The sequence below is a fragment of the Periophthalmus magnuspinnatus genome, chromosome 10, assembly GCF_009829125.3.
Source record: "Periophthalmus magnuspinnatus isolate fPerMag1 chromosome 10, fPerMag1.2.pri, whole genome shotgun sequence".
NCBI classification, from domain to species: Eukaryota; Metazoa; Chordata; class Actinopteri; order Gobiiformes; family Gobiidae; genus Periophthalmus; species Periophthalmus magnuspinnatus.
Genome location: NC_047135.1, coordinates 2,923,944 through 2,950,014, shown reverse-complemented (window position 1 = coordinate 2,950,014; position 26,071 = coordinate 2,923,944). Strand labels below are relative to the sequence as shown.

Sequence of the window (26,071 nt, the reverse complement as noted above, 5' to 3'; positions counted from 1 at the left end):
CAGGCGGATCGGTGCAGCGTCTGCAGTGATGCGGTCGCTGTATCGGTCCGTTGTGGTGAAGAAGGAGCTGAGCCGGAAGGCGAAGCTCTCGATTTACCGGTCAATCTACGTTCCTACCCTCACCTATGGTCATGAGCTTTGGGTCATGACCGAAAGGACAAGATCGCGGATACAAGCGGCTGAAATGGGCTTCCTCCGCAGAGTGGCCGGGCGCACCCTTAGGGATAGGGTGAGGAGCTCGGTCACACGGGAGGAGCTCGGAGTAGAGCCGCTGCTCCTACACGTTGAGAGGAACCAGCTGAGGTGGCTCGGGTATCTGCTCAGGATGCCTCCTGGACGCCTCCCTAGGGAGGTGTTCTGGGCATGTCCCACCGGGAGGAGGCCCCGGGGAAGACCCAGGACACGCTGGAGGGACTATGTCTCTCGGCTGGCCTGGGAACACCTTGGGGTCCCACCGGAGGAGCTGGAGGACGTGTCCGGGGTGAGGGAAGTCTGGGAGTCCCTGCTTAGACTGCTGCCCCCGCGACCCGGCCCCGGATAAGCGGAAGAAAATGGATGGATGGATTAAAAAAAACTCAAAATAACAAAAAATAAATAAAATAAACAACTCAAAATAACTTAAAATAAAATAAAAATCAGGAAAACTCAGAGAAATGGGCAAAAAGATGAATGAAAATACTGTAAAAAAAAAGGACAAAAGGACAACCTCAAAATAACAAAAAATTATAATTAAAAAAAACCCTCAAAATAAGAAAAAAAAAAAAAACTCAAAATAACTTAAAATAAAACAAAAATCAGGAAAACTCAGCGAAACAGGCAAAAATATGAATGAAAATACTGTAAAAAAAAAAAAAAAGGACAAATCAGAAGGTAACGTTACTGCAGTGGAAGACGGTAACAAAGTACAAGTAGTAAAGTACTATATTTACTATATTTCTCTCTAGAATCCCTTGATAGTCTTAAAAAACAAACAAAAACCCCTCAAAATAACTAAAAAAATAAACAAAATAAGCAAAAAAAACCCTCAAAACAACAAAAAATTACAATTAAAAAAACTCAAAATAAGAAAAAAAAAAATCCAACTCAAAATAACTTAGAATAAATAAATAACACAAAATAACAAAAAAATAAATAAATAAACTAAAAAAAAACCCCACAAAAACTCAAAATAACTTAAAAAAATATACTGACCAACACATTTCTCTCTAGAATCCCTTGATAGTCTTGAGATTTCATCGTCCCCTGCACAGATTCAAGACGTCTTTCGTGTAGCGTGGACTCGACCGGCGGATAGCGGCACACGGTCGTACAGTTTTATATTTTTCTGAACCAGATTAAAGGTAAACTGCCTCCAAAAGTGACTGCGTCTGTGTCTCGTGGCTCCTCAGCACGTCACAAAACAACACAACGCAGAAGTCCACCGGTCACATCTGTCTACTACACGTGTCAAACTCAAGGCCCGTGGGCTAAATCCGGCCCGCCACGTCATTTTATTTGGCCCGTGATAAAGTAAATTAAAAGGTATGACTGTCTTAAAATGTCACTTTATCAGGAGATACAGTTAAACAGCCATTTTTTTCATGTCTATGCAAATCCATACGTAATATTTGTAACTTGAATAAGTAAAAAATATAGAAACGGTTAATTAACAAGATTAAAACGTAGTGAGAGAAACCATTTTGTTGATGCGGCCCTCGGTGAAAATGAGTTTGACGCCCCAAATCTAGTACTTTCCATATGATTTGATGATTTGTTCGTGGAAATATCTTGACTAAAGTTTTCGAGTTCAAACTTCAACTTTGAGCAAAACCAAAATAAATACACAAATAATTATCGTTTTGAATCAATATTTCTACATTTCCACTTTAACAAATGAACAAGACGTGAAATACTTTTGCTTTTTACTCTTAAAGTACATTTTTAAACAGGTATTTTAATACATGAGTAATTTTTTCCCTCTGTATCTGTACTTTTACTCAGAATACTTCATCCGCCGCTGCATTACATTTAAATGATTCTAAAGGAAGATATTTAGATCAAACTTTTTTGCTTATATGAGAATACTTCCCCGTAACGTCCTGTACACGTGTGGCGTTCTTAGCGCAGGTAAAAAAAAAATGTCAAAAAGAAGCAGACATATGCAAATGAGAAAAAACAAACTTGATCAAGATTTGAAGTGTTTTTATTCTTCTCAGGACATGAAACAACATCGTGAACTGCCTGTAAAAATGAATAAACTTCTGTTCTATTGTAAATATACAGACACGTGTTTCTTTTTATGCTTTGAAAAACATTTCAACATTTTTGGGGGGAAATTTCAACACTGTATAGATGCAATGTTTAGGCCAGAATAAGAAAACCAATCAGTGGAAATTTACTTGCAGTTACACCGACTGACCACTGAATTGACCTCAATGGAGTGTGGCAGCAGAGAGCACTGTAGACACTCATATCTAGTTCCACCATTTAAACCAATGCATTAAAGAGAACGTTATGTTTTAGTAACTGTCCACTGCAGTGACCACTATGCACCAGAGGGTTAATACTGGTTATTTAAGTTAACATATGGGCGACGGTGGCTCAGTTGGTAGAGCGTTTGTCCTCTGATACAAAGGTTGTAATCCCGCTCTCACACATAAATACTGTCGTTGTGTCCTTGGGCTCCAGTCAAATGAAGCTCATCGAGGCTCCAGCAGTTATAGCGGCGGATTTCGAGCCAGGATCCATATTTGGAATTCCGACTGTGAGTATCATAGCAACCAAAGAGCCAATCCGGAGTGAGGCTGTTCAAAGTATGTCCCTTCCCCGCTGCACCGCTGAGGAGGAAGCGAGTGTTTAGCAACGCTGTCAATCAAAACTGTTGCTAACACTAGTGGGTGTGACCTCGGGGAAAGAAGACGCCTGATTTGTCTGTTGTTAATGTTCATATCTTGATTTACAGACACAATAGTGAAATAAAACCCCAGGATCATGTAGAGGGTTAATACGAACATTTAAGACCAAAATGACGAGTCTGACAGAATTACACAGAGAGGGGCAATAATTAAAATAAATAAATAAATAAAAAAATAAAAATAAAAAACCTCAAAACAATTAAAAAAACTCAAAATAACAAAAAAAAAATTAAGAAAATAAACAAAAAAACTCAAAACAAAAAAATATAATAAAAATAACAAAAAAAAACCTCAAAATAAGAAAGAAACCCAACTCAAAATAACTAAAGAAAAACAACTCAAAATAAGAAAAAAATAAGAAAATAAACAAAAAATAACCCACAAAAATTCAAAATAACTTAAAAAATATAATAAAAACAAGAAAAACAAAAAATTCTGAAAATAAAAAAATGAAAATCTCAAAATAACTAAAAATAAAATAAAAATTAAAAAATAAAAATAAAATAATTTCCATAAATTAACCCCAGGATCATGTAGAGGGTTAATACGAACAGTTAAGACCAAAATGACGAGTCTGACAGCAGCAGAGACAGAGAGAGGACACAGTTTAATTTAATTATATGTTCTTATCAACCAATATTAGCCCATACTTATATATTTCATTTTTTTAATAATCTAAGTCTGCAAATCTGCTCTAAAAACACAAATTTTAACTATATTCAGAAACTCCTCTCACCTTCTCCATATTTTCTGAAAAACGTAGCAAAAATCTAATACAATTTCTGAATAAATCCATTTAAAAGTGAGTCTTATTTACAGGTTACATTAGCATGCTAATAAAAGCCCTGTGTTTAAAGCCATACCCAGGCTCGGAGGGACAGCGTGTTCAAACTGTGGAGAGCACAAACCAGCCGAGCGCTCTGATTGGCTGAGCCCGGGCGATGATGTCACCGCAGCATGTTATAAGGGCTCTGACAAATAGCCCGGGAGACACATTAGAGGAAACACGGCTGAAGTGAAGAGCTGAGGGGAGCGAGAGACATAGAAACACACAGAGAGAGAGAGAAAAAGAGGAGGGGGAAAGAGAGAGAGAGAGGGAGAGAGAGAGAGGGGGGGGTGGACAGGGACGACATGTGACACTAAAGAGCTGCAGCGTAACCTGAACTGTGACATTTATATGTTTCATGGGAGGCAGACGAGACTACTACCTGTGGAGGTCTGTGTACTTTTACTTCATGCGTTTGTAACTCCTGTTTTTCTTGTCAATTTGCTCTTCTTCTTGCTCTTATTTGCTTCCAGCCTTAATGTTTAATCACGTCTTTTCTGCAGCAAACCATTTCTGTGAGTGAGATTTCTTATAGATCTGCTGCACGGCTCCGTCTGCTGATCCCCGGTCACTGGACTGATTTTGCAAACAGATTCTCGACCCTTTTTTTTTTTGTCTCATCTGATTCTGCAACATTTCACGAGTCGCACCAATCTTCTTTTTGCGTTCATTGTAATTTTAAATGTGATATTTGATCCCCTTGTCTTAACTCAGCTCAATTTTCAGAACATTTAAGCTGCGTTGTAAAGGCATCTTTCTAAAAAAATCAATGTTTTCTTTTGCTTTTAGTTTAAAAAAAAAGCAAAAGACGTGTACTTTACTCTAAGACGCCTCCACGGTTTTGCCAATTTGCAGGATTTATTTAGCGGTTTAGTTTGCAAATCTCTTTTCCTCTGCATGCATCTGCTCGTGCTGCTGCTCCTCTTATCGTCTGTGTTAACCGTGTGTGGTCTCTGTTTGCAGAAATATTCGTTTTGCAACCGTTGAGCGAAATATATCTCATTTTTAAATCAATATCTCTGCATTTACACTTAAACAAATTAGCAATACTTTAACTTTTCACTCTTAAACTACATTTTAAACAGGTGCTTAAAGACTTTTACTTAAGTACCTTTTTACCTCTGTATCTGTACTTTTACTTTAGTAACAAAATAGAGTACTTCATTCAGTACTTCTACCATGCATTCCCTCATATCGTTAGCGCTCCGAAGAAAAATAGATTCACATTGCAACTTTTGACCAAAATATACGTCATTTTTAGTCAGTGCTTTCACTTATAGTAGATTTTTAAACAGGTACTTAAAGTAGATTTTTTTCATGTGATACTTTTAATTTTAAGTAACAAAATAGAGTACTTCATTCAGTACTTCTATCATGCATTCCCTCATATCATTAGCTCCTCACCTGTTCCTCGTTTTGTCTGTGCTAATCGAAGAAAAATAGATTTGTATTGCAACTTTTGACCAAAATATACATCATTTTAAACAAATACCTCTACATTTACATGCTTTTACGTTTTACTCTTAAAGTACATTTTAATCAGGTACTTAAAGACTTTTACTTAAATAGATTTTTACCTCTGTATCTGTACTTTTACTTAAGTAACAAAACAGAGTACTTAATTCAGTAGTAATGCTAGCTCCTCACCTGTTCCACGTATCGTCTATGCTAACCGTGTGTGATCTCTGCAGAAAAAAAATGGATTTGTTGACCAAAATATACATCATTTTTAATAAATATCTCTACATTTACATGCTAAGTACATTTTTTCATGTGATACTTTTACTTCAGTACCAGTATCCAGTACTTTTTACCCTGCAGTTCCTCGTGCTGCTAACTCCTGTTCCCTTATGGTCTTTGCTAACCGTGTCGTCTCTGTTTGCAGAAAAAAAATTGATTTTCATTGTAACTGTTGACCAAAATATATATATAATTTGTAATCAATACTTTTACATAAGTACTTAGATTTTTCATGTGATACTTGAGTAACTTCATCTACTTTTCCCACGCATTTCCTCGTGTTGCTAACTCCTGTTCCGTTACCGTTTTTGCTAACTGTGTGTGGTCTGTTTGCAGAAAAAAAAAGGATTTATATATATCATTTTTAATCAATACTTCTATTTATAGTACATTTTTAAACAGGTACTTAAATACTTTTACTTAAGTAGATTTTTTCAAGTGATACTTGAGTAACTTCATCTACTTTTCCCACGCATTTCCTCGCGCTGCTAACTCCTGTTCCGTCACCGTCTTTGCTAACCGTGTGTCGTCTCCGTTTGCAGATGGGAAGCACCGCCCCCCAAATGAGCCTGAATCTGACCGAGCAGATGACCAACGTGTCCTCGGAGCCGCCGCCGCCGCCGCCCGAGGACGGCTACAGCGAGGCCACGATGATCCTGCTGGGCATAATCATGTCCGTTCTGGTTTTGTGCATCGTCTTCGGCAACATCCTGGTCATCACGGCGATCGCGAGGTTTCAACGCCTTCAAAACGTCACCAACTGCTTCATCACGTCCCTCGCGTGCGCCGACCTCGTCATGGGGCTCATCGTCGTCCCGTTTGGCGCTTGCTACATCATCTTCAAGACTTGGCATTTCGGGAATTTTTGGTGCGAGTTTTGGACCGCCACCGATGTTCTGTGCGTCACCGCGAGCATCGAAACTCTATGCGTGATCGCTATAGACAGATACTTAGCCATCACGTCGCCTTTCCGTTACCAGTCGATGCTGACGAAATCCAAAGCTCGTATCGTCGTCGTTCTCGTGTGGGTCATCGCCGCGCTCATCTCCTACCTGCCTATTCACATGAAATGGTGGATCAAGAACGGGACGGAAGCCAAAAAGTGCATGGAAAATAGTAACTGCTGCGAGTTCTACACCAACATGGCGTACGCGATCACGTCTTCCATCATTTCGTTCTACATCCCGTTGGTTATAATGGTTTTCGTGTACAGCCGCGTGTTCCAGGAGGCAAAACGCCAGCTGAAGAAGATTGACCAAAGCGTTGGACGTTTCCACAACAGCGACAACAACCTCAAATCCTTAGAAGCGAATAACGGGCGTGGTCAAAAGAAGGCCAAGTTCTGCCTGAGGGAACATAAAGCTTTGAAGACTTTAGGCATCATCATGGGGATTTTCACTCTCTGCTGGCTACCGTTTTTCATCCTCAACGTCGTGGTGGCCATTTGGGAAGTAGACAACATCGATCTCACTTTCAGGATCCTCAACTGGATAGGATACGCCAACTCCGCCTTCAACCCTTTGATTTATTGCCGGAGTCCCGAATTTAGATACGCCTTCAAGGAAATTCTTTGTCTAAAAAGGACCAGGCTAAGCAGCAGCGCCGGGCCAGTCAACGGATACGTGTACAGTAGACACAGCTGGCAGAGCGAACCCCACGGCCGGAGTAAGGGGAGCTCGGACGACAGCGAGGGGGGCAACCAGGAGGGCTGTCCCGCGAAAGACGAAGGAGTGGTGTGCAGTATGATGGACAGGACCGGGGTAGTGGACCCCAACGGGAACTGCAGCAAGAGCCTAACGACTGTAACGACTGTACTTTAAGGAGAAAAAAAAAAACGCTGGGGGACATTCCAGACATGTTTACAATAGCGTTATGAACTGTTTTTTTTAAAGATGAAGGTAAGACGACTCTGAGGTTAAGAGTTTGGAAAGGATCAGGGCAGTAACGTGTTCAATATGTTGCGTTCAGCTTGAGTAAATTGGTGATATCGAGAACAAAAATGGAGGATAAAGCCAAAATAAGTTCAATGGCGCATCCAAAACATGAAATTTATCGAAGTCGAGTGCGTTTTGTTGGGTATTGGATCTCCCCAACTGTTTTTGCAAGGACCATACAACAACAACAACGATGTGCGATAAAGATATTTATTGAAAGACTTGGGATTGGGGCGCTATTTCAGGTCGATTGGGGATCCCTCCTTCTCTGTAGACGCCAAAACCTGAACAAGAGACGCAGGAAGGGACGGAGGGGTCAAAAGAGCAAAGACAGGGCTTCAGGGTAATTAGAGTTGATTATTTTTACAAGATTTTGTTTTAAATGTGAACCTTTTGTGTTATCGCAAAGCTAAACGCCAGGTTCGATATCACTTGAACGCAACACGTTACGCTAAAGTTCTTTTCCTCTTTCCAAACATGAAGTTCTTACTGTAAGCTTATCGTAAACCACTTTTATTACTTTGGCGTCTGACATCTACCTCACATGTTTTTGTTTTATATTCATCTAACCACTACACCCATTCACTCCCCCGGTGGCTCGTATCGCACGTTTATTCATCTGCGGATTATGCCGTTGGGTCCGATCGCTCCCGTTGAAACCGCGAGCGAGCTAGTTAACCGTTTTACTTCAAAGTAGCTGGTGAAAAGCGGTCGGAGGCTGCGAATTCCACGCGCCTTTGCCAATTGGACACGGACACATTGGACCAGTCTTATATTGTGTAATGGAGACTCAAATGTGATGTACGATGGTGCTTTTCTTTCAAAGACATACATTCCAGAGGCGTTTTGGATTAAATTTGGCTGTTTTTTTCTTTTGGTTCAAACGTGACGATCAACAACAGGTGAGGCTCAACCTGTCTCTCAGATTTCCAGACGCCTTCGTTTTCAGCACGGCGGGGCCCTGTTTTATGGGACGTACCAACACCAGATAGCACAGGCCATATGAACACGTTGCTATCTACATCTGCAAGTCGAAGCCCAGGGCCAAACTGATATATAGGCCGCGTAACTCAGCCTGTTTTGTATTATACATAAATTACATCACTGAGTTCAAGTTTTGGCACGAGACCAGACTGTGCCATACGGGGTTTTTTGTGCAGTTTCGCTCAGCTCAAGTCACGGCAAATTTTATGAGATGACGTATTATCTTTTGGTTAACTGCCAAATTGTAGCAAAACGTGTAATTTTTCTGACTTTTATTTTTATTACCACGTTTCCATGAATACAAAAGACGCCCCGCCAATGTTCTTCATGGTCAGGAGGTCAAACGTTGTAGCCACGATCGTGCGTTTTGGGATTTTTTTGCGTTAATGACCCATGAAATTTGAAAAACTTTTTGGTCAACTGCCAAATTTTAAGTTAACATTTAATTTTTTCTTATTTTTATCTTTTTATTACATTTCAATGAATACAAAAGACGCTCTACCTATGTTCTTTATGGTCAGGAGTTCAAACGTTGTAGCCACGATTGTGCGTTTTGAGTTGTTTTTTTTGCATTTGTGACCCATGAAATTTGAAATACCTTTTGCTCAACTCCCAAATTTTAACTAAGCATTAAATTTTTCTTAGTTTTATCACATTTCCATGAATACAAAAGACACCCAGCCAATGTTCTTTATGGTCAGGAGGTCAAACGTTGTAGCCACGATTGTGCGTTTTTGTTGTTTTTTTTGCCTTAATGACCCATGAACTTTAAATACCTTTGAAACGATGCCTTGAACTGAGTATTTGGTACAGTTTGAGATGTGATTGTAACTTAAATAACTTCATAAGCTCTAGTAACTGTTGCACTTTGTGATGCACACGAGGCACTGTTGATCTGTTTGTTTATTTGTTTATTAAATGTCGTGGTTGCCGTGCGCTTTGCATCTACAGTGTTTACTGAAACCAGAGAGGCCGCTTTCCTCAGCCGCTCTGTGGAACCAGGGTACAAGCCGCTCTCAGTAATAAACAGAGCATGGAAATAGTCTGTGACGAGGCTGCGACCGCTTTGGACCTGTGAAAAAAAAAAAAAAGCGTTTAAGCGTTAAGGACAATACAGAAATAACAAAGACAAGCCCAGATTACACTGATTTCTATGTTATAATGTCGTTTCCTCATTGCAAACAGACCTCGAGTTGTGTTTTGTTTCATTCACACATGTTTAACACACAAACCCTGCACTTGAAACACTCCGTTCCACCTTGTGATGTCATCATGTGGTGATAAGGAAGTGCTCCGCTGTGTTTTTAAACTCCACCCACCTTCATTTCTAGAAACATTTGGATAATTTCAACTCCTTGAATTGCCAATTTTTGCTGAACTCAAGGTAAAAAAGTGGCTGTTAACTTGAAAAAAACGACCACTTTATGACATCACAAGGTGGAATAGAGCGTTTTGAGCTGTGGAGATTTACTCAAACATGTGTGAATGAAACAAAACACAACTCCAGGTCTGTTTTTGACACGCTAACAACATTATAACATGGATTAAAGCTCACGAAAGTCAATTTTGTGTAACGTAGGACCTTTAAGATCTATTTATCTTGATTTTTAGTTTGTAGTTTTAGTGGATTTTTGCTCATTTTCGCACATTCTCGCTCATCCCAGTTCAAAACTCTAACTCAAATCCACTCACTCCAAACCTGAATAACACACAGATTGCTGTACAGAGTCAAACGGCTAAATTAGCATCACTCACCATCGCGTTTTCACATCCATTTTCTATAAACACTTGCTCCAAACCTGTTGAAATCGCTCTGGTTGGACTTAAACGCAAAGCTAAACAACTTCCTTAACATCATGAACCTGCCGACGCCGTACGCCCGACCTTATGGACCGAGATAAACAAGGCGTCGCCTGCGATTACATCATCCGAATTCACTCTACATCAGCTTGTCATTTATCTGCAGTCAATTCAGGGGCAAAGGTCCGACAGTTGTACAGTTACAGTATTTTCATCCAAACTGTGAACTCAAAGCTAAACGTGATCGTGTGCATGTTCGGATTGTGTATTTCGGTGTTTTCTCGCGGTGTCGTGCATCGTCCTGGCAGTGGCCTTCGCTTACGCTTTCGTTATTATTCATGGCTCCATCGATACTCTATTAGCAAAGGAAATTTATAGTCGCCGTCCTCGCACCGCCTTAAGGACCCGGCTCTTTATTTGCAGTGATTCTTTGAGTGATTAGCTAACAAGAACATTCCAGATTGCTTGAAAAGTATCACAAAAGAAGCCATTTTTTACCCAGTTTTGTTCTGGGTTAGCGTTAATTACACTGCTGTCCACGCCGTGTGTTTTCAGTCTTAAAAACACGTCACATTTTTGCACTTATGTCTCGTACTGGGTCGTTACGATGGACTGCAGCTGCCGTCACTGTTCACTTTGAAAAAAAAACAAAACAAATAAAAACATTAAAATATAACAGTTGCCATGATGATGTAACGTGATCATCTCTGTCGTGTCTCGCCAACTTCCCTTTTTCCGGCTGGAACTAAAAATAAAATGAGAATCTTTCATCTTTTGCTCCAGTCTTGGTGTTGTTAGTGGTGAAAATGTTTATTAATGTGAATTCCTATGACGAATAAATACATAAATAATACTTTGGCCGTTGTTTGAAGAAAAAAAAAAAACGTTCAAAAGCTGTTCGGTTGTTCACAGCGGTAACACATGCTAACCAGAGACTGTGTAAATAAATGGATGTAGCTAACGAGCTAATGAGCTAACGAGCTAACGCCGCGGTACAAATATGAGGTGATCGAAGGTGTGACGATCATTTTAATCACTCACTGAAACACATGGATCAAATGTGACGTTTCATCCAGTAACTTTCACATATTATTATTACTATTAATATTAGTAGTGTTAGTTTCAGTAGTAGTAGTATTATTTATTTATGTATTATGTATTTATTTATATATATACAGAATATGCTTTTTTACAGATGTCTAGTTTGCCTCCAGGTTTTCTCTTCTTCTCCTCCAGCTTCCCTCATGTCTTTATCAAGTTCTCCTCCACTTCTCCTCATGTCTTTGTCTAGTTCTCCTCTTCTTCTCCTAAAGTTCTCCTCTATTTCTCCTTATGTCTTCATCCATTTCTTCTCCAATTCTCCTCATGTTTTTGTCCATTTTTCCTTCTCTTCTCCTAAAGTTCTCCTCCAGTTCTTCTCATGTCTTTATCCAGTTCTCCTCTTGTTCTCCTCCATTTCTCCTCATGTCTTTGTCTAGTTCTCCTCCAGTTTTCCTCCAGTTCTCCTCATGTCTTTGTTGAGTTCTCTTTCAGTTCTTCTCATGTTTTGGTCCAGTTCTCCTCCAGTTCTCCTCATGTCTTTGTCAATTTTTCCTTCTCTTCTCCTAAAGTTCTCCTCTAGTTCTTCTCATGTCTTTATCCATTTTTCCTCCATTTTTCCTTCAGCTCTCCTCACATCTTTGTCCATTTCTTCTTCAGCTCTCCTCACATCTTTGTCCAGTTCTCCTTCTCTTCTCCTAAAGTTCTCCTCTAGTTCTCCTCCTCTCCTAGTCTTTCACTCATCCTTTTGTTCTTAAATGTTCGTATTAACCCTCTACATGATCCACTTTTGTGTCTGTAAATCAAGATAAGAACATTAATATCAGACAAATGAGGCGTCTTCTTTCCCTGAGGTCACTCCTGGTCGCGTTAGCAACAGGTTTCATTGACAGCGTTCAACAGCCTCTCTCCTGATTGGCTCTTCTGTTGCTATGACCTTCATCCGCCTCGAGCTGAACGCCGTGTTTGACGTCGCGCTCGCTCAGTCCGTTTCTTTACACAGTCGACGATTCAAACCGTGTTGAATGTTTCTACCGTCTCTTTTTCCGCTCTCTCCGCACAAACCGCTGTGTATATGAAGCCTGTTACTGCAAATCTGGTGTTTGTTATTTATGAAAATGTGCAAAGTGAACTGTATGTGCCGTCATGTTCCAATGGAAATAAATGATGTAATGTCCTGAGTTTGAGTGTCTTTCATTATCTTCAATCAAACGCAGATGGGCCATTCATTTTCAAACTCCAAAAAAAAAAAAAAACTCCCAGGAGATAAACAAAACGGGGCGAGGAGATGAAACGATACGATTTAGATAACGACGGGATTAAAGCCGTTATAAAAGTTAATCTCAGTGTATCAGCTCGTTCATTCACATCGAGTACACGTTTGGCGTTTAAGGTTGAATATGTAACGTTTTCCGAGGGTTTTAATCGGTCTATTCTCCGCGGAGATGCTGGAGATGTTGTTTATTTGCACGGCGTCTTCCGCAGAATGGCACAAAATGTTTCAATCTCCGTTGGGATAAGTGAGCACCAAAGCGAGTAATGAAAGACACGTGTTTATACAAAAGTGTGGAACATCCAGGCCAAGTTTTAATATTTTCATGAGAAGCAGATGATGATCTTTACATAGTTTACCTTTAATCGGACCTATGGGATTTTACAATGTGAGAATATTGCGTTAACTTTAAGGGTCTCGTATTGCGTAAAATGGACAAAATGTGAGCGTTAAGTCGTGTTTTAATGATGTTTCCTCCTCAAAAACAGACCTGGAGTTGTGTTTTGTTGCGTTCGGACTGTCTCACAGCTCCACGAACAGGTGCATAGATCTGGAAACAGGCAATTTATCAAATATATATATGCAAAAATTGTCTAATCCAAAGATTCTATGGAAGATTTGCTGTTGTTTTGTCACATATTACATAAAAATGACTCTTCTGAGCATTAAGTCATGGTTTAATTCTGTTTCCTCCTCAAAAACAGACCCGGAGTTGTGTTTTGTTGAGTAACTAACCATTTATTATTAGTCTGTCCACATCTCCAAAGCTCAAAATGCTCTGTTCCACCTTGTGATGTCATGAAGTGGTAGTTTTCTAAGTTAACAGCTACGTTTTTACCTTTAATTTAGTATAAATTGGCAACTCCACAGCTGAAATCATTCAAATAATTCTAGAAATGAAGGTGTGTGGAGTTTAAAAACACAGTGGAGCACTTCCTGTATCGCCACATGATGACATCACAAGGTGGAACAGAGTGTTTTTGAGAGAAGAACTTTTCCAGCTTTAAGTTTTTGGTAAAACAATACAAAACACTCCAATGAAACTTGATGTATTTTTAGGAAACAACACGTATAAACATAACAACTGTTCACTTTAAAGCTGCACTACGCAACTTTGAATCCGCCGCCTGCTCGTCTCCACGGAGATGTAGTGTTTGCTTTGCCAGGAATGTTCCACTGTCATCTGGCATTAAGCAGATGACACCACCAGGCCAGAGGAAACACAACCCCACACAGTGAAATGTGCCACTTCCTGTATCGCCACATGATGACATCACAAGGTGGAACAGAGCGTTTTCAGTTTGAGAGAAGAACTCAGCCTAAATATACAGCTTGTTTTTGTGTGAAACATGTGTGAAATAAATGAAAAAAACACAACTCCAGGTCTGTTTGTGACGAGAAAACGACATTAGAACAGCGATCAGAGAATAGCGTAACTTGAAAACTCCCACTTCGTGACATCACAAGGTGGAACAGAGCGTTTTGAGCTTTGGAGATGTGGACCGACACAACTCCAGGTCTGTTTTTTGAGGAGGTAACAACATTAGAACATGACTTAAACCTCACGAGCGTCTATTTTGTGTAATATTTGATCTTTACACTAGTATTCTGTATCACCACACGATGACATCACAAGGTGGAACAGAGCGTTTTCAGTTTGAACGAAGAACTCAGCTTAAATATGCTGTTTTTTTGTGTTAAACATGTGTGAATGAAACAAAAAAACACAACTCCAGGTCTGTTTGTGACGAGGAAACGACTTTAGAACATAGAAACAGCGTAATGTGGCGTTTTGTTGAGTTTTACGGCGTCGCGAGTGGAGACGGAGCCTGTTACGATTCGACGTTAACGCAGTTTTATGAGGAGATTCCCACAGATCGAGCTCGCGCTGAGGGAGATGGTGTTTTGTAGAATGGACTCCCTGCTGTGCGTCTCACACTGTGTCTGTTTAAACTGTAAAGAGCCTGGATTAGTGACTGACATCGTGACTTTTGGAGAAAACAGACGTTAAAAAACAGTTTGTGTCACATTAGGAGCAGTTTAGAGTCAATGTTTTATAGATTTTTGTATCGAAATGTCCAAAAGTTGAGTCCAGAACCGTGATTTTCTTTACTCAGTGCTGGGAAGTACCAAGTTTAGGTGTCTGTACTTCACTTAAGTACGTTTTACAGTGGTACTTTTTACTTTTACTTCACTACATTTGAGAGCAGTATCTGTACTTTCTGCTCCACTACATTTATGAACAGGATTGAAAAGTAAAAAGTACTTTTCATCTGATTTGACGGGTTATTTTTACCTAAAGTTTTCAAGTTCAAGCTTCAACTTTGATCAAAACAAAAATAAAAACACAAAATTCATAAGAAAAGTTAAGAAATTGATTCGTTTTGTTGCTGTGACCAAAATATGTCTCATTTTTTATCAGTATTTCTACATTTACGCTTTAACAAACGAACAAATGTGTGAAATACTTTTACTTTTTACTCTTAAAGTACATTTTTAAACAGATACTTTAATACTTTTACTTAAGTAGATTTTTTCATGTGACACTTTTACTTTTACTTGAGTAACTTTTCACCTCTGTATCAGTTTTTTTTTTTTAAGTAACGCAAGTGAGTACTTCATCCACCTCTGCAGAATACTACTTTTGTGGTACTGTATTCTGGTAGTACTCAGATTACAGTTACTTTTCTAAAATCAAAGTAATACATTGCAGTACTTTTACACAATTTAGGCTCGAAAACGGCTCAAAAAATACAAAACTCACACAAATACAGCTGTTTTTTTAAAATTACGTTGCCTTTTTTACTCTATAATTTAAAAGCAACTCCTTGTAAAAGTATTCCAAGTATTCAGAATGCAGTACTCGCACCAGAATACTCCACATTTTACTGCAGTATTCAGTATTCTGTAGCTTAATGTTCACAATCGTCCTCACATTTCCATCTTAATCTCTTGTAACGTGTGTTTTTCTCGCTGTTTTGTGAGACTTTCGCGTCCTACACCCATAAAATCTTCACATTTGATCAGTATTCACGGGGTCGAGGTGCCTGCAGAAGCGTTCGGAGGCGCGTTTAAGGCCGTGCGTGCCCTTTCCGAGGCGCGTTTTAGTCTAAACGGAGGCGCTGGTGTCGCTCTTTTCACCTCAGGGCGCTCAGAGCACTTTGCCCATCAAGGAACCATTCACCATTTCATTCACCTTTTCGCACTTACAAGCGCTCGTACGTTCATAAAAGCGCCAGAGGAGTCGGTGAAAGGTGAAAGAACTGAGCCGCGAGACAATATACTGCGACTTAAAGGGGATGTATTAGACTAAAACTGACTCTTGTGAGGTTTAAGTCAGGGTAAAATGCTGTTTCTGCATCAAAAACTGAAATTTGACCGTCTGTAAGTTGCGATCGCGTCCACAGAAATCGAAAATGAGCTCGAAACCTGTGAGAGAGTCATGTGATCATACGATTTTTGAGACGGTATCGTGTCAAAACGTGATAACGCCGCTGCTTTTCAGTTCCACTTCTGCAGTTACACGCTGATATTAAACTGTACAGATTGTAAAATTAGAAATTCTCTGTCGACTCAGCCTCTTTAAATCTGTGATCGTCTGTTCAAGTCTGGTTTTGATGACGTATTTCCTTTACGTTTCTGTCTACGCGCTCTCGACTTAAAGATAGACACGTAACGCCATACTGTTCCACCTTGTGATGTCACGAAGTGGTGGTTTTCAAGTTAACAGCTACGTTTTTACCTTTAGTTCAGTAGAAATTCGCAATTCCAGGAGCTGAAATGATCCATATAATTCTAGAAATGAAGGTGTGTGGAGTTTAAAAACACAGCGGAGCACTTCCTGTATCGCCACATGATGACATCACAAGGTGGAACAAAGCGTTTTCAGTTTGAGAGAAGAACTCAGCGTAAATATACAGTTTGTTTTTGTGTGAAACATGTGTGAAATAAATGAAAAAAACACAACTCCAGGTCTGTTTGTGACGAGAAAACGACATTAGAACAGCGATCAGAGAAAAGCGTAACTTGAAAACTCCCACTTCGTGACATCACAAGGTGGAACAGAGCGTTTTGAGCTTTGGAGATGTGGACCGACACAACTCCAGGTCTGTTTTTTGAGGAGGTAACAACATTAGAACATGACTTAAACCTCACGAGCGTCTATTTTGTGTAATATTTGATCTTTACACTAGTATTCTGTATCACCACACGATGACATCACAAGGTGGAACAGGGTGTTTTTAGTTTGAACGAAGAACTCAGCTTAAATATGCAGGGTTTGTGAGTTCAGTGAGATCAGAAAACAGAGTAATGTTGGTCCTTTAAACAGAAATAAAATAAGATCGGTGCATCCTTAAATGTCTGACTCTGGTTACTATGGCAACACAAACAGTTTTTTTTACCTGTTTGAGCGAGTTCATGTATTTTTTAGGAAATTACACGTAACAACCATTCACTTTAAAGCCGCAAGACGCAACTTTGTGTCCGCCACCTGCCTGTCTCCATGGAGGTGTAGCATTTACTTCGCTGGTAATGCCCCACAGTACGGCATTAAACTCGTCGGACAAGCAGATGACACCGCTGGGCCGCGTTACACCTTAGACTTGAGGAGAAATACCTGTTTTTGAATAAATGTAAGATAAATAAGTTTAACGCCGAACTATGAAACATCCTCAGAGAAGCAGTGTCATCGCTATGGAGACGAAACCGGAAAAGTTACGTCGTGCAGATTGACTCACGATGATAAGGGGTTATAAACGGGCTCTTTCTGCGGTTGCCGTGCCGTATTTGAGTGTTTTTTGTCGAAATTGGATGTTATGAAAGTGAGGAAAGTGCAGTGTAACCGCCGGAATAAATGAATCTTCAGTTCGCTACATAAATAAAAATAAAAATAACGTGGCTTCATTCTGTAATACTGTGCTTATTTTTCTAAATCTACGAAGGTTTGAACTTTGAGAGAGTTTAAACGAGAGAGAAATGTGAGAAAATGTTAACGCCTGTGTGAGAAAAGTGTATAAAGTGTGTGGTGAGGGGTTTTACAGACAAAAACATAGAGGATAATGTAAAAAATAAAGCTAATACTTCGCGGATTTCGCCGATTGCGGGTTATTTTTAGAACGTGACCCCCGCGATAAACCACAGTAAAGTATGTTTTCAGTTATTCTTTTTCTTTTCAGTTATTATTTTTCTCCAACTTTATTTTGAAGTGAAATTTAACTTAACTTAACAGCAATGTAAATGTATCAAAAATCATACAGTTATTTAAACTCGATTGTCAAAATAAACTCTATTTTTAACATTTTTTTGAAGTGCATAACAGTTTCAAGTTTTTCCGAGAAGAAAAACACATTTTTGCACAAAAGTTTAGCTATAAAAAAATTAAAAACTAATTATTTTTCAACTGAAATCTGTAACTTAGTTTGTAAACCAATATAAAGTGTCAAAAGTAAAGGGTTGAACGAGCCGTTTAAGGCATTAACCGTGAATAAAAGTGCAGAAGTCGATATGTTTCTGTCAGATTTATAGGTTGAGTTCAAGGAAGACGCACGTTTGACTTAAGACACGTGTCAAACTCAAGGCCCCCGGGCAAAATGTGGCCCCCCACGTCTTTTTATGTGGCCCACAACAAGATAAATTAAAAGGTTTGACTGTTTTAAAATGTCAGTTTATCACGAGACACAGTTATACAGCCATATTTTTTACATCTATGGAAATGTATATGCAGTATTTGTCACTCGAATAAGAAATAAACACAGAGACAGTTAATGAACAAGTTAAAAAAGTAGTGGCCCTCGGTGAAAATGACCTCACACAAGTACTTTTTGCACTACTTACTCGTGTCTTTTGTTACCGCGACCACCTCAAACAATTAATTAACATTTCTTCTTTGTGTATTGCCCGTTTTACCCGTTAGCTTAAAGTTTAGGCTCATGTCCTGGATTAGCTTCGTTACAGGGAGCTATGGCGCAGCGTGGGTCGTCCTAGGGGAGGCTCGGGCCCCTCTAGCCCCCTTCCCGGCGCCGCCCCTGGTCATAAAGCAGGATAGTTACAGGATCACGGCTAATGCCTTTTTCCAATTCACTAAAGCAGAAAAATCACAGCGTCGTCTCAATCCATATCCATCAGGGTTAATATCTGATCGTCACGGCGATGAAACGCGCTTAAATGTTTGCTCACGGCGTCGTAACGTGATATATTTTAATCACGAGCCGCTAAAAGGCCTTTGTTGCCCGCGCGCCGTCTATTTTTCAGAGCGTAAACGTCGACAGATGTGGCGAACCGCGCTACGACCGATCCGAGCGAGATGGAGATGGATCGCGGCTCTTCGCGGCCCCATTAGTCACACGTTTCATTGAGAGCTTTCCACAGCAAAAAAACGCCAGACCAGCCACTCGAAATACTCACTGCATCGTAAACAGGACACGAGATATAAATCAGGACTGTGCAGAGAGCGCACGAGGAAACAGAAAAGTGTTTTAATGTAACGTAACAGAAAAAGTACAGTCATTTTCTTTGTTTGTTTGTCAGGGACCGTGCACAAATTCATTAATCTTACAAAATAAAACATGATTTGTACCAGATTTTGCTGCTGCTGCTGTCCATGTGCAGGTGAACACACATAAAAACACACATTTCACGATCTTTCCTGTATTTCTGACGTCCGACCTCTTGATTCTGACCAAATTTGGACGTTATATTAATGGAAAGTCTCAGCGTTTCGTAGACAAATGGAAAAAAGCCGCTGGAAACAATCGATTTAAGTGTCAGATAAACTCACTTTTGGACTTGAACTTCCACAAATGTTTCTGGACTTTGTTTTGTCGTGTGTCAGTGTCGTTCAGACCGCTGGATATTCTTGTTCGTTTGTTTGTTTCATATTGTATATATTAAAAATAGTTCTAAATCAATAAATAATAAAACACGCAATAAAAAAACACCTTATTTTCTGCACTTTTTTCATAGTTTGGCCGAGGGTGCGACTTAAACGTGACATTTTTTCTTCATTATTCTGCATTTTTTGTCCGTTGCGACTCGACATGGGACGATATTGAATGATTAAAGTTGCTGACAGTTCAAAAATGTCATTATAATTTTAATATTATGAATAAGTTCCTTGTTTAAACTACAGGTATAGTACTGTACTTTATTATTATTATTATTATTATATATAGAATATTATTATTACTGAAATTTGGGCCCGGGACAATAATCCTCACGTGGGCCCCCCTCTAATGCAAATTAATAGGAAGAGGCTCCAATTCTGGGCCCCTTTGTCCCCCCCTGGTGACTCCCCTGTGGATAAGTCGTTTTTTCTGCACATTCTGGTGATATAACGGCGTTTATCTTTGTTGCCGATTATCACAATTATATAAAAAGTCCCACAAATGATTAACGTCAACCCTTTTTATCACAATAAACGATATTATTGTTTATTGTCCCATCCCTCGTCGCGACTTATACTCCAGAAAATACGGTACACGTTTCATTACATTTACACTATAAAACTAACAGTTCCTCATTAACATTAGCAGAAAAATACAATAAAATCCCTAATCCACTACATGATGTTTCCTACAGTCCAAACCAATTTAAAAAAAATCATTATGTGCAGGTTTTTACGATGAAACAGAACAAAACAAATGAACCAGACTGATGTGGACACGTTTGATTATCTAAAATGTGTTTCTAATAAAAGTGCAGTTGTCCGTCGCTGTATCGCGGTTCACCGTCCGTGCTCTCGCTGTTTTGTGGATTTTTTTTATCGCAATTTTGATCATGCATTGTGTCGTGCGTCCTGATTGGCTGTTGGACTGTAGACCATTGTGTCGTGCGTCCTGATTGGCTGTTGGACTGTAGACCATTGTCCATCAGTCTCCTCCGTGCAGTGTCTCCTGTCCAGTACAGAATGTGTTCAGACAAATTTACATAAACATTGGATCTCAGTGTGACTCTGAAGTGCTGTACGTTTGCAATTCGTTTTCTCCCCGACAAAACCCACAATGTCGATGAAACGTTCTGCACCGACAAAGACGCCGACGAAGGTTTGAACTTTGAGAGAGTTTAAACGAGAGAGAAATGTGAGAAAATGTTAACGCCTGTGTGAGAAAAGTGTATAAAGTGTGTGGTGAGGGGTTTTACAGACAAAAACATAGAGAATAATGTAAAAAATAAAGCTTTTGTGGGTTATTTTTAAAGCATCACCCCCGCGATAAACGAGGGACCACTGTATTCAAATCTGGATCAGGGAGTTTAAACTTTTACACACAGATTTGTTGTAATAATATTATCTTTACTGGCCTGATTCACGGCAGGTGTGTGTTTTCTTTGTGTGTAAATGTGTTTTGTGGAGCTGCTGTCGTTGGCGCAGAACCAGCTCCATCTCTGCCAATCACCTGGACGACAGATGTGGCCAAACACCACCCAGTCTGCTCCCCGCCCAGACACAAACACACACTTTGACACAACTTTACAAAGACGAGTGGGTCTGGAGGCGGGGCCTGTCTCCCACGTGATTGACAGGTGGATTAACCAATCAGAGAAAAAGCAAAAATAGCTGCTAATGTGTAAAAAAATGAAGAAAAAACTGTAGATTTTTGCTGAATCCACAACAGAAGCGCCAAACTGTTTATCTCAGGTAAAAGAAGTAAAAGTATCACATATAAAAATCTACTTAAGTAAAAGTATTTAAGTACCTGTTTTAAAATGTACTAAAAGAGTAAAAAGTAAAAGTATTATAGTGTAAATGCAGAAATATTGATTAAAATGAGACATAGAAACATAGAAACAAAACAAATCTTTTTTTTTTTAATGAATATTGTGTATTTAGTCAAAGCTTGAACTCGAAAACTTTAGTCAGGATGTTGAATATGAAAAGTACTTTTTACTTTTCAGTCTTGTTCAAAAATGTAGTGAAGTAAAAGTAAAAAAGTATCCACTGTAAAATGTACTTAAGTAAAGTCCAGACACGTAAAACTTCTACTTAAGTACAGTATTTTAGTTGTACTTCATTCTTTACTTTTCCTTTACTCTACCTTTACTTTACTTTCTACTTAAGTGCAGTACTTTAGTTGTACTTCATTACCTTTTACCTTTTTCATTACCGATTCCTCTGATCAGATAAACATATTTGTGGATTGAATGAATCAGTGATGCTCTGACCCGATATCAGCGCCGATACTGAACATTTTGGTGGATTGGATATTGGTTCCAAGATATCGGTCCAGTCGATATCTCATTTTGGTTTATAAACTGGTGTAATAAGTCTATTTACTCGCCGGTGTTGGTAAAAAACATCTCGAAACTTTGCATTTTTGTTTGCTATTTTCAAAAACAGGTAAATTATGATGAGTAGGTCTACATTTCCTTTTGCTTCCTGACCGTCCTGCTCGAGGAGGAGGGAGAGACCTGACCTGGATGTTTGGGTGGTCCGGGACAGCGGTCAACACGGGGCCCCCTTGTCTTCCATCTCGCACCTCGTGTTTGAGAAGAACCTGGGGCTAAATCGCTCACAGACGACCAAGTTCAGAAACACATTGGGATGATTTTGACCTCACGCTGTTTGTGTTTCAGCTCTGGTACCACTTTGGAAGACCCTCGATTAAAAAAAAACCTTCGTTATCACCCCCGTATTATCCTCTAAATACAGAATGTTCAGTTTTGACAAGTTAATTTTGTATTAAAATCTAAGAAACATTCAAAATGATTCATAATACAGCTTCACCCACATAGAAAAACTGTGTTAAACTTTGTTCTGATCCACTCTGTTTGGTTTTCAAACTGATCCTCAGCCTTTGCTCCGTCGCCTTTTCATTTCAAACCATCAGAGAATCAGCTCCAGACTCTGAAACTGTCTGAAGATTTGAATAACTTTACTAGAAACGTGAAAAAGTACATCAAACGTGTCCACATCCGTCTGGTTCATTTGTTTTGTTCCGTTTCGTTGTAAAAACCTGCACATAATGATGTTTATATTAGTTTTGTCTGTAGGAAACATCATGTATTGGACGTGGAGACATTTTATTGTATTTTTCTGCTAATGAACAACTGATTTTATAATGTAATCGTAATGAAATGTGTGTTTTAATGTGTATTCACCCGCCCTGGGACTGCAGAGGGAAAGCAGCAGGAGCTAAATCTGGTACAAATCATCTTTTCTTCTGTAAGATTAATGAATTTGTACATCGTCCTTGACAAAGAAAGAACAAAGAAAGAAAGACAGTGGGTATTGGCAGACGCTTAAAGCCAAAGTATTGACATCAGTATCAAAGCAGCAGAAAAACCTGGATCGTTTCATCCTTAGATCGAACATTGGGTTCTGTGGAGATGTGAGATGTTCAAAAGCAAAAATGAAGTTCTGAGAAGTCGTTAGTTGTTCTGTTTGTAACTCTATGGAAGCAAAAGAAAAACAAGTCATTTCTCTGATCGTCCAACCCGCTTCAAGCCGTCAAAGCAAAGCGGTGGTTTACGAGAGGAGTTAAAGAAGTTATTTTAGTTTGGAAAGACAATCGGAGGCTTCAGACGTCACCTGTCCCCCATCTATTCAATTCAGTTTATTTTTGTAAAGCTCGAAATCGCAACAGGAGGCTGAGCGTGAGAATGGATTTAACCAACAGAAAGTTAGAAAATCAACAAAGAGAAACAGACAAACACATGAATCAACAGTAAACGAGCAAATGGAGAAGCGTCCCAGAACATCTCCTGTCTTTAGACGCTTCTTCTCGGCAACGAAAAACGTAAAAAAAATAAATAAAACAGAAGGAGAACCACAGCGAAGGACAGATCTACTCCCATGGACGAACAACCGCGTCTTCAAGTCTATAACTCCATCCTCAGACCAGAAGCAAAACAAAGAAAACAATAGGGCTAACCAGGATGCTAATAGGTGTGAAATCGCTCAAAAGGGGCTTGAATGACTATGCTAAGTAGGGCTCAGGCACAGCGCACACTTAAGGTAGCGCAACAGACCGAGCTACAAACAGAAACTGTAAACAATTGGTGTTTTTTGTTTTGTTTCAGTGTCGTTAGCTCCTCCTTCAGACAGAAATAAAACAGTGTCCAGCAGTAATCTGACCAGAACTGAAGAAGCAGCGTGGACGAGCAGCGAAACATCTTCACCCCTACAACGTTTTGTCCAGTTGACACATTTTATTTCTCTTTTGCTGCTGTTTATCTCGAGTAAAAGACAAAGTTAAATCTGGAAAACTGAAAAGAAATGGTTTGAGAGGAGAGTTAAAGAAGCTATTTTTGTTGGGAAAGACGATCCTTCTTTGAATAGAAATGGGGGACTTAGACGTCACCTGTTTTCCATCTATAACGCCATCCTCAGACCCAAAGCAAACAAGAGAAACAGGGAGAACAGTAGACACAGCCAGTGTCCAGCAGTAATCTGACCAGAACTGAAGAAGCAGCGTGGACGAGCAGCAAAACGTCTTCAACGATTTGTCCAGTTGACAGTTTTTTTATTCGTCTTTTGCTGCATTCATCTATATTTATGAGGAGAAAAAAAGCAACTTACTTAAGCAAAAGTACAGATACAGAAGTAAAAAGTTAGTAAAAGTATCACATATAAAAATCTACTTAAGTAAAAGTATTTAAGTACCTGTTTTAAAATGTACTAAAAGAGTAAAAAGTAAAAGTATTATAGTGTAAATGTAGAAATATTGATTAAAATGAGACATATTTTCGTCACAGAAACAAAACAAATCTTATTTTTTTTAATGAATTTTGTGTATTTAGTCGAAGCTTGAACTCGAAAACTTTAGTCAGGATGTTTCCACGAACATAAAAATAAACCCTCAAATCACATGAAAAGTACTTTTTACTTTTCAGTCCTGTTCAAAAATGTAGTGAAGTAAAAGTAAAAAAGTATCCACTGTAAAATGTACTTAAGTAAAGTCCAGACACGTGAAACTTCTACTTAAGTACAGTATTTTAGTTGTACATCATTCTTTACTTTTCCTTTACTTTACTTTCTACTTAAGTGTAGTACTTTAGTTGTACTTCATTCTTTACTTTTTCTTTACTTTACCTTTACTTTACTTTCTACTTAAGTGTAGTACTTTATTTGTACTTCATTCTTTACTTTTTCTTTACTTTACTTTCTACTTAAGTGCAGTACTTTAGTTGTACTTCATTACCTTTAGTTGTACTTCATTCTTTACTTTTCCTTTACTTTACCTTTACTTTACTTTCTACTTAAGTGCAGTACTTTATTTGTACTTCATTACCTTTAGTTGTACTTCATTCTTTACTTTTTCTTTACTTTACCTTTACTTTACTTTCTACTTAAGTGTAGTACTTTAGTTGTACTTCATTCTTTACTTTTCCTTTACTTTACCTTTACTTTACTTTACTTTCTACTTAAGTGTAGTACTTTAGTTGTACTTCATTACCTTTAGTTGTACTTCATTCTTTACTTTTTCTTTACTTTTTCTTTACTTTACTTTCTACTTAAGTGCAGTACTTTAGTTGTACTTCATTACCTTTAGTTGTACTTCATTCTTTACTTTTCCTTTCCTTTACCTTTACTTTACTTTCTACTTAAGTGCAGTACTTTAGTTGTACTTCATTCTTTACTTTTTCTTTACTTTACCTTTACTTTACTTTCTACTTAAGTACAGTATTTTAGTTGTACTTCATTCTTTACTTTTTCTTTACTTTTTCTTTACTTTACTTTCTACTTAAGTGCAGTACTTTAGTTGTACTTCATTACCTTTAGTTGTACTTCATTCTTTACTTTTCCTTTCCTTTACCTTTACTTTACTTTCTACTTAAGTGCAGTACTTTAGTTGTACTTCATTCTTTACTTTTCCTTTCCTTTACCTTTACTTTACTTTCTACTTAAGTGCAGTACTTTAGTTGTACTTCATTCTTTACTTTTTCTTTACTTTACCTTTACTTTACTTTCTACTTAAGTGCAGTACTTTAGTTGTACTTCATTCCCTTTCCCCGTGGCCGATTCCTCTGATCAGATAAACATATTTGTGGAGTGAATGAATCGGTGACGCTCTGACCCGATATTGACACAATGACCGTTTTTTTATTCGTCTTTTTCTGTATTAATCCATATTTATGAGGACAAAAAAGCCTCGCACTAGTCAGAGCGACACGAGCGCCGTCTCTAACCCGTCGACCTCTTTCTTGCGTCCGTACTTGAGTCATAACTGACACCTGAGCGCGGCAGATTTCTCGTGTTTCTTCCCCGTCGACTCCCTCTGAGCCCGTAAATCCCTGCGTTCGCCTCAAGTGCCAGATTTCAATTTCACTTAAGTCGTGTCGGGAGCTCGAAAAACTCCCCCCGTCATCCCGGGCTTTACGTCGGCTCTGATCCCGTAAGAAAGGCGCGGGTCTGAAGGATTTGAGGCGTGTTCGTATGTTCTAATGGGGAAACGTCACACTCGTTTTGCTTCGGAGGATAAGCCATTCATGGTAATATGGGATTTGAGAGACTTTGGAGTTAATTCCGTTTCATGAACATGGAGGCTTTTCCCATATCGCAGATCAGACCGGAATGTCGTGTGAATGAGAGTAAACACAGGGAGTTGTGGTATGTTCTGCTGAGACTTGGGTTTGTGCGAGCGAA

The 26,071-nt window shown here is 39.0% G+C and overlaps 1 protein-coding gene across 1 annotated transcript; it reads left to right on the top strand.

Moving 5' to 3' along the window:
- Nucleotides 1–3,879: 3,879 nt before the first annotated feature.
- On the top strand, nt 3,880–12,397 carry adrb2a (adrenoceptor beta 2, surface a). Its single transcript, XM_033974132.2, has 2 exons — nt 3,880–4,110; nt 6,003–12,397. Exons 1-2 carry the CDS (start codon nt 4,072–4,074, stop codon nt 7,278–7,280), a joined length of 1,317 nt encoding a protein of 438 aa, XP_033830023.1. The 5' UTR covers nt 3,880–4,071; the 3' UTR covers nt 7,281–12,397.
- The last annotated feature ends 13,674 nt before the right edge of the window (nt 12,398–26,071 follow it).

What these genes read in the sequence shown, in the direction of transcription:
- adrb2a (XM_033974132.2), top strand. Translation starts at nt 4,072, where the DNA reads ATGTTTCATGGGAGGCAGACGAGACTACTACCTGTGGAG. An exon ending in CGAGACTACTACCTGTGGAG is followed by an intron (nt 4,111 to 6,002) that starts GTCTGTGTACTT and finishes CTCCGTTTGCAG; the next exon opens with ATGGGAAGCACCGCCCCCCA.